A 14,646-nucleotide genomic window follows, 5' to 3' on the forward strand; every position below is an offset into this window, starting at 1 on the left:
CAACTTCTTCCTGTTTTCATACTTGAATTGTGTTCGGTTTTCAATGTGCACTGGGCCCTCTTGCCACTAAATATGAAGGGGATGTGATGGTGAGTTTCCCTTGCAAGCAACCGCATAGTATAGTGGTTAAGATCCATGCCTGAGATGCTAAAAGTTGAGAGTTCAAATCCTGTTGGCTGCTTTTTGAATTTTTACTTTGAAACTTCATCAAAATAAGCTACTGTAGCAATTCATGCCACTAATATTTTGTCACTTTTGTGTATTATTTATCTGATTAATAATGAGAAATTAATGTATTTGTACAGTGCTTAGTAAATAATTCTATGAAAAATGAAAGTAAATTAATGAGTTAAGTATCCGGAAGTCATGCACAACACTGCTAAGTAAGAAATTTTGCAAAAACAAACTTCCACAACTTTGGAAACTGAATTAACATAAAAAAGTTGACCGGACTACAGTTATAGATCCCATCAGTGAAATAGTGAATAAGGATTTGGAAGCTAAAGGGACTGGTTGCTGTGACTGAACTTCTAAAAAACTAAATGCACAAAAAGAAGCAGCATTAAAAAAGATCTTCTGTAGCATTGAGAAACAAAACAAATGCCTTTCACCATGACCTTTCATTAAAGCAAACAAAGTTATCCGCAGCATAAGGAAAAGCCAAATTGCACAAAAACGTAAACAATCTGTTGTCAAAATGTTTTACCCTGGTGCAAATATGATGTCTGTTGAACAAAAACAGAAGGGTAAAATGGAATCAGATGACAATACAATGACTTGAGAGCTCCATCGAAAAAAGCATACACTTACTTGGGAAAGCAAAAAGTTCCTTTGCTGTGCAGGGCAACACTTCAGAAACAGATGAAAGAATTTAAATGTTAACCTGGTACTCTTGAAGATATCTATATTTACTGAAAGCTAAGTAGAACATTTACTACCGTAACGAGACCAGCAGTTTCGACATTTGACGAAATGAATGTTGATGGTCGTAGACGTTACATCTCGTCGGAGGGTATCTTCGTCAATCCACATTCCAATGTTTAAGCTTGCATGGTCCATGGGTTAGCAGTGGAAGCAACTGGTTTATAATTTCCACAATTATGACTATCAGTTTGCTTCAGAGGATCATTAAGGCAGCTGAGAAATTGGTAATATACCCTGCAGCGGTGTCACGATACAGGTGAGAAAAATATAAAAGTTTGGAAGGAATTGTGTGTCAATATAGATTAAACATTTTTGTAAATCCAGGCAACAATACCAGGAATTTAATGGTTTTCTTTGATGTACGGCACCTGTTACAAATTGTTGCAGATCCATTTCATAGAATAGGGTCATTACACTACTCGATGGGTCCAAAGGAAATAAGGCACCAATACACAAACTTTGAGTCCTCAGTGTTGTGACTGGTTTGATGTGGGTCTGCCATGAATTCCTCTCCTTTGCCACTTATTCATCTGAGAGTAGCACTTGCAAACTACATCCTCAATTATTTGGTGGGTGTATTCCAATCTGTCTTCCTCTGCAGCTCCCTCTAGTACCAAGGAAGTTATTCCTACCATCCTGCCCTTTCTTCTTGCGAATTTTTTTTATGTTTATAAAGTTTGCGTGTTTTTAACATGGAAAACACATGATACACACAAAATAGTTAACAATACCACACGACATTACTGAATCACACTTAAATGTAACTTCTCTAACAAGGCAGACTGTAAGGATGACACAAAGAGTAAACACTTTAAAAGTATTTTCTTCACAAAGAGACAATCTCAAACTCTAAAGAGTTCCAAAAGATGTGTAATGGATTTTTAATCAATCTCACAATTCAGGAGAATGCTCTAAAGAGATACGTAGACATTTGCTCAGCAATGCGAGTTAGTGATGCAGATAGATTGCTGCCTTTCCACAACAGTTTCATTATGTCAATAAAATCTCTCTTTGGTCTTTTCAAAAGCCTAAAAAGTATAAAAGTCAGCTACATATTAACTTTCTGATTAAATGAAGATTGCTTGGAATTTTTTATCCCAGAGTATGAGGATTAGGTGTATTTTATAATAACCCTACATCATATATAGTAAGGAACAGAGGTGCATCTCCTTATACTGATGGGTAATGAGCGACATTTCTTTCTCTGGAAACAGACCAGTTACTGAAGTGTTAAATGCAGAGTCTTTTCAATGTCACATTGAATAAGATTCTGTTCCCTAAGTTTCATTACCAGTGAGCTCTGTATAAATGATGATGTTGAATTTCCAGTAGTAGAAATACCAGAAGCTGTCAATGTCTACAAAACCTTATTTACAGATATGGTAACAGTGTGTGATAACTCTGTAATCTCTGATATTCTGATATTCTACCAGATGAGGTGAAATACATTGCAGACTATATTGCATTTAAATACCAAAGCATTGATAAATCATCAGGTTTGCCAGCAGTAAAAACTGAAGTAGGAGAGCTTAATGAATACTGGATATCAGTTGTATCTTGTGCTGCTCTTCAGTCTGCAATGCTAGCATGGAAAACAGTGTTACAGTTTGAAGAAGAATTAGAATTATCTGCTTCTCATGGAAATGGAGTCCAAGAAAGGGAGGGAGGGAGGGAGGGAGGGAGGGAGGGAGGGAGGGAGGGAGGGAGGGAGAGGGAGAGAGAGAGAGAGAGAGAGAGAGATTTCAAAGTCGCTCTATTTTGAAATGAAAGTGTCCTGAAATTGCTCTTTGTGTCGGAACAACAACATTTATAAGAATTACACATTTATTTGAATAAAGAACCAAAGCTGGAAGCCATGAAGAAAAGTGCCACAAGAAGGGAGCAGCTATCGATTGCATCTTCATCTGGTAAACAGCAATAGGAATCAGGAGCAGGCTATATTAATATATCTGCTGCTTCATCAAATGAGGAAGTTATTTTTTGTCTTAACTACCATTTCTTTAGTCCTAATGTTAATACATCTGTCATGTCACTTGATTTGATTTGTCTAACTGTGTACTGAACCAAGCCAAAAGCAAAATAAATGTGTAACATGCAACAGTCTCTGTAGTGCAGCACATCTGCCATATTATCACAATGCCACATTGCACTACGCAGTCTCGCTGTGCTGTCAGACAGTTCCAACCAATAGCAAGTGTTTTTGCCGGAATGGTACCCCCAGGTTGACACTCTCTGTATGTGAAAAGAATTGAATAGGTTAGATTATAGGACACTGTTGTATGGTGACTGCATGCATGTATGACAACTTTGGCCCTCCTTTCAACTCTTTGTTTGCCATCTTCATCAGTGATTCCACAATGAAATTTTCACTCTGCAATGGAGTGTGCACTGATATGACTTCCTGGAATGTTAAAACTATGTGACGGGCTGAGACTGACTTGTGAAATTTGCCTGTTCACGAGCACGTGCTCTACTGATAGATATCCAACAAAGACTCAAAACCTGTCCTCACAGCTTTACTTCCACCAGTAGGTACAGGGTTCAAGTTTCAGTCCAGCATACAGTTTTAATTTGCCAGAAAGTTTCTTCAATAATACTGAGAGCAATAACAGATGCTGTCCTCAAGTCTTTGACATAACTAAAGGCTGCTTTTGCCATATGAACAGCTGACAATCTTCCAATATAGTTTTGTTGCAGCCTTTATTATAGATACAACACTACTAATTTTGACATGCACTTTTACAGTCACTGTGTCAGAATTCATGCTTTTTCCCAATAAATCATTACTTTGATGTAGAGTGAGTTTATTTACAAACCCACAAATTGTAAAAAAGAAACCTTAGCATTTATTTGATGGATGACAACTGACTTGCACTTATTTCATGCAAGTTATACCAGAACAAATAAATTAATTCTCATAAACGAACTGACGACAAGGACTTGTACTTTCCAAGACTGCTACCATCCTTCGAAAGTGAAAGGCTTGTTTAGACTAAGTGACTGATCCCTCATGTCTTCTAGCCTAAGTGAAATGTAAAATGGAAACAGATTGAGTTTAGGAAATTGACATAAACAAACTGCCTACATTAGGTGTTGAATGAATTTTTCGTGTCGAAGTAGCAACCTGTTAAGTTTGTGGTTTTATTTTTACATTTCTTTAAATTTTTCCATTTCTGAAGCCCCAAGGACACCCTGTTCCCTTACACTGCTGGGGGAGAGGAAATAGATTATATATTACTGAACATTTTAAAAAGTACTACCCCATGTTCCCACACACTTATATATACAGTATACAGGTATGTACTATACAAGTGTTTTGTATGCAGCCCCTCTTGTAAGCAAACTGCAGTATCCCAGTATCATACCAATGAACAGTAACATGCCGTTGCTTTGCCTGGAAGCAAATAAATATGATCATTCCATGTCATACTTTAAATATTTCATTCATAATCAATTTTTTTGTTTTCCTCTGCAACATTTTACATTGTCATTATAGCTTTGCCTTTACAAATGTCTGCTTGTGTCTGTGTATGTGCGGATGGATATGTGTGTGTGTGCGCGCGCGAGTGTATACGCCTTCTTTCCCCCTAAGGGAAGTCTTTCCGCTCCCGGGATTGGAATGACTCCTTACCCTCTTCCTTAAAACCCACATCATTTTGTCTTTCCCTCTCCTTCCCTTTTTCCTGATAATGAGGCAACAGTTTGTTGCGAAAGCTTGAATTTCATGTGTATGTTTGTGTGTCTATCAACCTGCCAGCACTTTCGTTCGGTAAGTCTCATCATCTGTATATACAAATTAAATGTGATGTACCCCAAGGATCAGTAATGGGACCCCTTCTGTACATAAATGATATAAAACTTAAATGTTGATGTACATAAAACAATCATATTGGCAGATGACACCCCAGTTCTGCTAAAAGGAGACAGCAAATGAGGTCACGAAACAACTTTGCAGTTGTGCACAAAATAATCAGCATGTAATAAACAGTAAAAAACACCATTGCACTAAAATTCCACAATGTTCCTAACAAGGGCATGTTTATCTCATTGCTCTTTCTTGATGCCGAACTAGTTGGTAACAGTACTGAAACCAAATTCTTAGGATTTCAGCTGCAGAGCAACGTCAGATGGAATAAGCACATTGAATATCTCAATGCAGAACTGAACAAAACATGTTACCTTATTTGTTCATTAAAATCATGCTGCAGTGAGAAAACAGTAATGAATGCGTATCGTGCCTACTCTCATTCTCGTCTCGTATGAGGTCACCTTCTGGGGAAACTCTAAAACAGCTAATAGCACTTTTAAACTACAAAAACGGCCATTAGAATCTTGTTTGGGTGCAAGCGTAGAGACTCTCATAAACCTCTGTTTAAGAAATCTGGTATTCCTCCATTACCATGTGTATAGATTACAGGAACCCTTTTATTCTTTAAAATAAATGTAACAGGTAAGGACTGCTGGCTGCAAAAAAACTGTGATATACATGACCACTTTACCAGACAAAACAAACACTTACATATAACTCAAATCAGCATAGCTCTGTGGCAATAAGGTACTTTTCACATGGGAGTTAAGCTTTATAACAAACTTCCTGAAAACATAAATGCTATTACTGAGATCAATACCTTCAGAAAATCTCTTAGGTCATATTTACAGCATCACTGCTTTCACTCCATTGAAGAATATTTAAATTTATGAAGTGTGTTATATAAATACTTATACATAAGTGTATTTATTGTAACCTTAAATATGTATGTCTAGAAACGACTGTCAGCTGTATATTTATAACTTGACTTGTCCCATGTCTTATGCATAAGCTGCTTTGTAGACAACAGGACCAATAAATAAAACAACAACAACAATAAGGCATGGGCTCTAGTAATGTCTGAAGTAGTGCTAGAGGGAATTTACACCATAAATCCTGCAGAGCACATGAGTACGATGGGATGGAGATCTCTTCTGAACAGCATGTTGCAAGGCACCCCAGATATGCTCAATAATTTTCTTGTCTAGAAAGTTTGCTGGCCAGCAGAAATGTTCTTGGAGCCACTCTGTAGCAATTCTGGATGTGTGGGGCGTCACATTGTCCTGCTGGAATTGCCCAAGTCCATCAGAATGCACAATGGACATGAATGGATATAGGTGATCAGACAGAATGCTTACGCACATGCCACCTGTCTACACGTATCAGCGGTCCCATATCACTCCAACTTCACACACCCCACATGTAGGGTCCATGTATTCATGAATACCCGTACACGTCCATCTGATTGACACAATTAGGAACGAGACTCATCCGACCAGGCAACATGTTTCCAGCCATCAACAGTCCAATTTCAGTGTTGACGGGTCCAGGTGAGGCGTAAAGCTTTGTGTTGTGCAGTCATCGAGGGTACACAAGGGGGCCTTTGGCTCCAAAAACCCATATCAATGATGTTTTGTTGAATTGCTTTCACATTGACATTTGTTGATGGCTCAGCATTGAAATGTGCAGTAATTTGCAAAAAGGCTGCACTTCTGTCACGTTGAGTGATTCTCTTCACTCATCGTTGGTCCTGTTCTTGCAGGATCTTTTTCCGGCCGCAGCAATGTCGGAGATTTGATGTTTTACTGGGTTCCTGATATTCACGGCACACCTGTGAAATGGCTGTATGGCAAAATCCCCACTTCATCACTTCCTCGAAGATGCTGTGACCCATTGCTCGTGCACCAACTATAATACAAAGTTCAGACTCACTTAACTCTTGATAGCCTGCCATTGTAGCAGCAGTAACCGATCTAACAACTGCGCCAGATACTTGTTGTCTTACACGTATATACACATTGCCGACCCCAGTGCCATATTCTGCCTTTTTACAAAGCTCAGTATTTGAATATGCATGCCAATACCAGTTTCTTTGGTGCTTCTGTGTCTTTAACTTACTCTGAACTATTATTATTATTTCTTTCTTGTCTCAGACGTTACGTCTGGTTAAAAATGGAAGGTGACGGAGACCTTGATCAAGTGTGACTTCCTTTTAACTGTACGGTATAGGTTACATTGCATTTAGGAACTTTCGGGTAATTGAACAAGTGTCAATAATTACAGATTTCTGTAGTTGTATATATAAGTTTGGATGTAGCTGTATTGCATTGATGTACTGGTGGATATTGTGTGATATGACTCCTGTAGTTGATAGGATAATTGGTATAATGTCAACTATATCCTGATGCCACATGTCCTTGACTTCCTCAGCCAGTTGGAAGTATTTTTCAATTTTTTCTCCTGTTTTCTTTTGTAAATTTGTTGTATTGGGTATGGATCATTCGATTAATTGTGTTAATTTCTTCTTTTTATTGGTGAGTATGATGTCAGGTTTGTTATGTGGTGTTTTATCTGTTATAATGGTTCTGTTCCAGTATAATTTGTATTGATCGTTCTCCAGTACATTTTGTGGTGCATACTTGTATGTGGGAACATGTTGTTTTATAAGTTTATGTTGTAAGGCAAGCTGTTGATGTATTATTTTTGCTACATTGTCATGTCTTCTGGGGTATTCTGTATTTGCTAGTATTGTACATCCACTTGTGATGTGATCTACTGTTTCTATTTGTTGTTTGCAAAGTCTGCATTTATCTGTTGTGGTATTGGGATCTTTAATAATATGCTTGCTGTAATATCTGGTGTTTATTGTTTGATCTTGTACTGCAATCATGAATCCTTCCGTCTCACTGTGTATATTGCCTTTTCTTAGCCATGTGTTGGATGCGTCTTGATCGATGTGTGGCTGTGTTAGATGATACGGGTGCTTGCCATGTAGTGTTTTCTTTTTCCAATTTACTTTCTTCGTATCTGTTGATGTTATGTGATCTAAAGGGTTGTAGAAGTGGTTATGAAATTGCAGTGGTGTAGCCGATGTATTTATATGAGTGATTGCTTTGTGTATTTTGCTAGTTTCTGCTCGTTCTATAAAGAAGTTTCTTAAATTGTCTACCTGTCCATTATGTAGGTTTTTTATGTCGATAAATCCCCTTCCCCCTTCCTTTCTGCTTAATGTGAATCTTTCAGTTGCTGAATGTATGTGATGTATTCTATATTTGTGGCATTGTGATCGTGTAAGTGTATTGAGTGCTTCTAGGTTTGTGTTACTCCATTTCACTACTCCAAATGAGTAGGTCAATATTGATATAGCATAAGTATTTATAGCTTTTGTCTTGTTTCTTGCTGTCAATTCTGTTTTCAGTATTTTTGTTAGTCTTTGTCTATATTTTTCTTTTAGTTCGTCTTTAATATTTGTATTATCTATTCCTATTTTTTGTCTGTATCCTAGATATTTATAGGCATCTTTTTCCATTGCTTCTATGCAGTCACTGTGGTTATCCAATATGTAATCTTGTTTAGTGTGTTTTCCCTTGACTATGCTATTTTTCTTACATTTGTCTGTTCCAAAAGCCATATTTATATCATTGCTGAATACTTCTGTTATCTTTAGTAATTGGTTGAGTTGGCAAGTAGTTTTAGATCATCCATGTATAGCAGATGTGTGATTTTGTGTGGGTATGTTCCAGTAATATTGTATCCATAATTTGTATTATTTAGCATGTTGGATAGTGGGTTCAGAGCAAGGCAGAACCAGAAAGGACTTAATGAGTCTCCTTGGTATATTCCACGCTTAATCTGTATTGGCTGTGATGTGATGTTATTTGAATTTGTTTGGATACTAAGTGTGGTTTTCCAATTTTTCATTACTATGTTTAGGAACTGTATCAATTTAGAATCTACTTTGTATATTTCCAATATTTGTAGTAACCATGAGTGGGGTACACTATCAAAAGCTATTTGGTAATCAATGTATGCATAATGTAGCAACCTTTGTTTAGTTTTAGCTTGATATGTCACCTCTGCATCTATTATCAGTTGCTCTTTACATCCTCGTGCTCCTTTGCAACAGCCATTTTATTCTTCATTTATAATTTTGTTCTGTGTTGTATGTACCATTAATTTCTGTGTAATGACTGAAGTTAATATTTTGTATATTGTTGGTAGGCATGTTATGGGGCAATATTTTGCTGGGTTTGCTGTGTCTGCTTGGTCTTTACGTTTCAGATAAGTTATTCCATGTGTAAGTGTATCAGGGAATTTGTGTGGGTCTGCAATGTAACTGTTAAATAATTTATATCTAAAAACAAAGATGATGTCACTTACCAAACGAAAGCGCTGGCACATCGATAGACACACAAACAAACACAAACAAACACAAACATACACACAAAATGCTAGCTTTGGCAACAAACGGTTGCCTCATCAGGAAAGAGGGAAGGAGAGGGAAAGACGAAAGGATGTGGGTTTTAAGGGAGAGGGTAAGGAGTCATTCCAATCCCGGGAGCGGAAAGACTTACCTTAGCGGGAAAAAAGGACAGGTATACACTCGCACACACACACATATCCATCCACACATATGCAGACACAAGCAGACATATACAGAGGCAAAGAGTTTGGGCAGAGATGTCAGTCGAGGCGGAAGTGCAGAGGCAAAGATATTGTTGAATGACAGGTGAGGTATGAGTGGCAGCAACTTGAAATTAGCGGAGATTGAGGCCTGGTGGATAACGGGAAGAGAGGATATATTGAAGAGCAAGTTCCCATCTCCGGAGTTCAGATAGGTTGGTGTTAGTGGGAAGTATCCAGATAACCCGGACGGTGTAACACTGTGCCAAGATGTGCTGGCCGTGCACCAAGGCATGTTTAGCCACAGGGTGATCCTCATTACCAACAAACACTGTCTGCCTGTGTCCATTCATGCGAATGGACAGTTTGTTGCTGGTCATTCCCACATAGAAAGCTTCACAGTGTAGGCAGGTCAGTTGGTAAATCACATGGGTGCTTTCACACGTGGCTCTGCCTTTGATCGTGTACACCTTCCGGGTTACAGGACTGGAGTAAGTGGTGGTGGGAGGGTGCATGGGACAGGTTTTACACCGGGGACGGTTACAAGGGTAGGAGCAGAGGGTAGGGAAGGTGGTTTGGGGATTTCATAGGGATGAACTAAGAGGTTACGAAGGTTAGGTGGACGGCGGAAAGACACTCTTGGTGGAGTGGGGAGGATTTCATGAAGGATGGAATAATTTAGTTAGATGTGAATGTGTTGAGGTGAATTTCTTTAGCCAGAAATTTGCTATTTTATCTTTTCCAGGGGCTTTCCAATTGTGAGTAGAATTAATTGCTCGGGTGACTTCATGTTGCAAAATTATCACTTCAGGCATTTGTGGTATCATCTTGTATGAATCTGTTTCTGCTTGTATCCACCGTGCATGCCTGTTATGTTGTACCGGGTTTGACCATATGTTGCTCCAGAAGTGTTCCATGTCTGTTATGTTTGGTGGATTGTCTATTTTAACATGTGTGTTATCTATTGTCTGGTAAAATTTCTTTTGGCTTGTGTTGAATGTTTGGTTTTGTTTCCTTCTATTTTCACTTTTTTTGTATCTTCTAAGTCGTTTGGCCAATGCTTGCAATTTCTGCTTCTTTTCATCTAATTGCTCTATCACTTCTTGTTGTGAGATTTTACCTAATCTTTTTCATTTTTTTCTGACCTTTCATTTCTTATAAATTGTGTTAGCTGTCCAATGTCTTTTCTCAGTTTTTCTATTCTGATCTGTAGCCGGTGTTGCCATGCTGGTTTTGTGGGTTTCTTCTGTGTGTTGGTTGGTTCTGATCTCTGCCTAATGTGTATATTTAGTGTAGTGAGTGCTCCTATATAAACCAGTAGTTGTAACTCTTCCATAGTTGTGTTTTCATTTATTTTGTTGTGTATGATTTTGTTGATAGTTTTTATTGTCGTTTCGACTTGTGGGTTATTTGGCGGTCTATGGTTCAAATGGCTCTGAGCACTATGGGACTCAACTGCTGTGGTTATCAGTCCCCTAGAACTTAGAACTACTTAAACCTAACTAACCTAAGGACATCACACACATCCATGCCCGAGGCAGGATTCGAACCTGCGACCGTAGCAGTCGCACGGTTCCGGACTGCGCGCCTAGAACCGCGAGACCACCGCGGCCGGCGGCGGTCTATGCAAGAATGGTCTAATGTCTGTATTTGTGTCTTTGTATTCTATATATGTCAGCTGAAATTTTTCTTCTATATCTAACATGTGTGTCACTTCGTGTTCTATTTGTGCTTGTTCTGGTGGCTGTCTTAAGATTTTGTTTTCCTCTGACTGTTTAATTGATGCGTGTTGTTCTTTGTTTGTTTGCTCTGGGATGTTTGAGTCCATTACTGTATTTTCTTCTTCTTCTGATTGCACATTATTTTGTTCCAGTATTTGTTGTACTTGTTGTTTGATGTTTTATAATTCTGACTGGGTATCCTGTTATTTTTGATTACTACATGGATCTGATCAGCTAGTCGTTGTTCTGTTAAAAATTTTAATTCTGGGTATCTGATAATAAATGTTGTGTATACTTGTGATCTGTATGCAGTTGTGTTGGTTCCTAGGTTTGTTGCTTGGTAATAACAGAACATGAGGTGTCGATTAACTTCATCTGACCATCTCATCCTCTGTCTGTTTTCCTTCTAGGGTGGTTGCAGGAAGCATATCTTGCAAAACACCTCTATTTGGATTTAAATCATTTTCCAGTTGGCTAGCAGTGTCGTTACCATTGTGGGCGGGCATAGGGTTCAAGTGTCGTCCCCGACCATGACAGCGCTTGTCCGAGGCTTCTTTCGTTCTGTCCTGAACCAATTAATCACACTAAAAGGGGGGTTAGCCCTATTAGTGGTTTGTTCTTTTTGTCGCCTTTTACGACTGGCAGAACATACCGGAGGCCTATTCTTTTCCCGGGCCTCCACGGGAATTATTATTATTATTATTATTATTATTCCATGTTCCTGCCTGTAACATTATTTTCATTCTTTGTTGCTGAACATGACATTTTTTGAAATCTACATCTGAAACTCAATTTAAAGGTGATCCTGCTATAACCCTTTTTTTTCCTTTGCTAACAGAACCTTTTTCTTTTTTTCCTCTTCAAATCTTTAATCAAATTTTTATCATCCACTTTTGATGGATTTTCAGATATTGAGAAAATGCTGTTTGACTGTCTAAATTTTTAAGCAAATTTGGAGATACATGTAAGCTTCATTATAGATCACTTACCAGCAGAATTATTTATATCATCTTACAGTGGGTACAGGCTAGACTGAAAGCTTGTAGCCATAAACCAGAGGAACAAGAATGGTATTAAAAACACAGATGAAAATGGTAACATATAATTTTTGCATCTTAAAAAGTAAAATTGAAGGTTTGCAACTAGCAAATCTAAAAAACATAGAATACCATCAAAATACAAACCTGCAATGATTTTTTGATAGGTTGTGCAACTTTGCCTTCAGTGACTGGGAAAAACTGATCTAACTCATACTGGCATTCAATTTGGTGCCATCTAGCAGGTGCTGTTTGAAATTTCCAGTCTACTGAAGTGCCAGAAGATGGTGTGGTGCTGTCGGCACTAAACAGTCTGCATGTATGCCTGAAGATCGGAAAGATCAAAATAGCTACATTTTTATGTGTAACAAAATACACATGCACACGAAATACTGAATATGAATATGAACTGTTACAGTCTTAGGTTTCATTTCTTTTACTGTCACACCCTGACTGAATATTAACAGCTAAGAATGCTCCAAATGTTTCATAAAAACAGTACACTTCTGAGATTATTATTCACAATAATAAAAATGTGTGCATAACCCTAAATTCCAGATGTCTTTGAGATTAATCATCAAGCAAATGTAGGGAAGTGTGACAGAACATAGTTTGAACTGAATATGTTTGAAATGTCTGTAATTATTGTGTCCTAATCAAATAAGGTAAATACACAGTATCTTTAAATAAGAAGAGACATTGTATGTTCAGTAACACTGGCCATACAGTGAGTTGTCAACTTACTCTTTACATAATTTTTATTCCCAGTATTTTCCATCATGACTATGTGGCTCTCTTCATCAAATTACCTAGTGCCTTCTGCCCTTTGTTGCTGTCCTGCATTCTGTCTTATTCTCTATCCCATCTGTATTTTCTCTCCTTGCCATTCTTTACATATATGTATTATCATCTCTCACTAGCAGAATTAGACTGAACTTTTTGGCACCCTGTAGCATCAGTAATAGCCACACCCTGTAGCATCAGTAATAGCCACTGCCTGCACAGCACAGTGTCAGGTGCCTATTTTACAGGACCTCAGTTAAATGTCATTTTATTACTAAACTGCTTCCTTTTATCCTTTTAACCTGTCCAGCTCTAACACACATTGTTCTCATAATTATTCACATTCTACATATGACTAGATTAATATGGCCAACCAAGCATTGTTTTCTTTGCATATGCTAGTCAAAGATATACAACAAAATATTCTCTTTCTACCGAACTATCTTACAGCTCACAGTATAAATTCTTTTTGCAGCATCATATCTCAATCCCCTGAAATAGTTCTCCAGTGAACTATATACAGTCATTTCATATGTTTTCATATTTCCTATCCTTATTTCACATTTTTCATTTTACTACCAGTAACAACTACCCAGTGTCATTTACTTCATGTCTACGGCTACATAACATTCCTAAGGAACCGTTCTGCATTTACTCATGTCAACTCAACAAATAGTCAAACACACTACTACAAAAAATACCCATGCACATGCATCCCTTCATTACATCTCTTCCTTCTCAAGTTACTATTAATATGTGCAGTCCCCAGTCTCCAGAATTTCACAAAAACCAGAACCCGAACATGTCCAGTACATCTATCAACCTATCTAACAAGAAGTTCAATCACATACAGAAGTTTCAGTATATTCCAGAGTTCTCTATTTCAGCATTACACATGAATCTAGTCATGTGCACTGGTCCAAGTTTGCTCTCATTCATCTGATAACTAGAGGGAACACTTTTGCTATAATACCTCTGAAATCAAAAACGTTGCCTCTCCCAATTCATATCAGGTTTGAACCATAACCCTTCCCTCTCCGCCATTCAGCCACTCTCTTGTTACTTTCCAGGAACTCCTTGTCTCCAACCTTTCCTAGGTCCATTCACAAGACCACAAGTGTATTACAGTGGTAAGATAAGCCATAATTTTAAAACATATTAATTTGATCATGCTCACTGGACACATAGGCACCAGCACCTTTGCGAATATTGGACAGAAGGTACAGTGTGACAATTCTCTAACAGTATGACAAAAATAAAAGTTAGTTACATCCATGGCATGGCCATGTGCACCCATATGAAATCATCAAATGACATGCCACTTGTGGCCAATCCGGAGAAATGTCCCTAGCCACACCAGGTAGTTAACTACCCGGAGGTTTAAGTTCATTCGTATCTTCACAATTTGGAGCCAGGACCAAAATCCTATCATCATTCCTCAACAGGCCTCTGAGTGAGAAACATCGTTCCCTCCAATTCAGTATGGCATGCTTCCACCCTATCTACAAAGTATTTGGTCCATCCTAACGTCATGTATACCCCTAATCCCTTGGTGCATGGACCATAGCCCCGTAACATATCCAGGTGCAAGAAATATCATGTACAACAACTCAGCATATCAAAGACACATATTATCCTAAGTGAGACAGGGCCATCTGCGAAAGAAGTTACCTTATGCTCAATCGGCACTTTTGCACAGCCTTTTCTGTGGACTGGACTGCCAAGTAACTGTCCACCTAAACAAATAGCC

General features: G+C 38.1%; 1 protein-coding gene across 1 annotated transcript in view; it reads right to left on the minus strand.

The window, feature by feature from the left end:
• The window catches only part of LOC124544983 (protein odr-4 homolog), a 46,400-nt gene that overhangs the window by 18,157 nt on the left and 13,597 nt on the right, over nucleotides 1–14,646 (minus strand). The window contains exon 4 of the mRNA XM_047123732.1: nucleotides 12,261–12,438. Within this exon, the coding sequence (XP_046979688.1) occupies nucleotides 12,261–12,438 (178 nt within the window). The remainder of the gene's footprint in view (nucleotides 1–12,260; nucleotides 12,439–14,646) is intronic.

This window comes from Schistocerca americana, chromosome 8 (assembly GCF_021461395.2).
Source record: "Schistocerca americana isolate TAMUIC-IGC-003095 chromosome 8, iqSchAmer2.1, whole genome shotgun sequence".
Taxonomy (NCBI): Eukaryota; Metazoa; Arthropoda; class Insecta; order Orthoptera; family Acrididae; genus Schistocerca; species Schistocerca americana.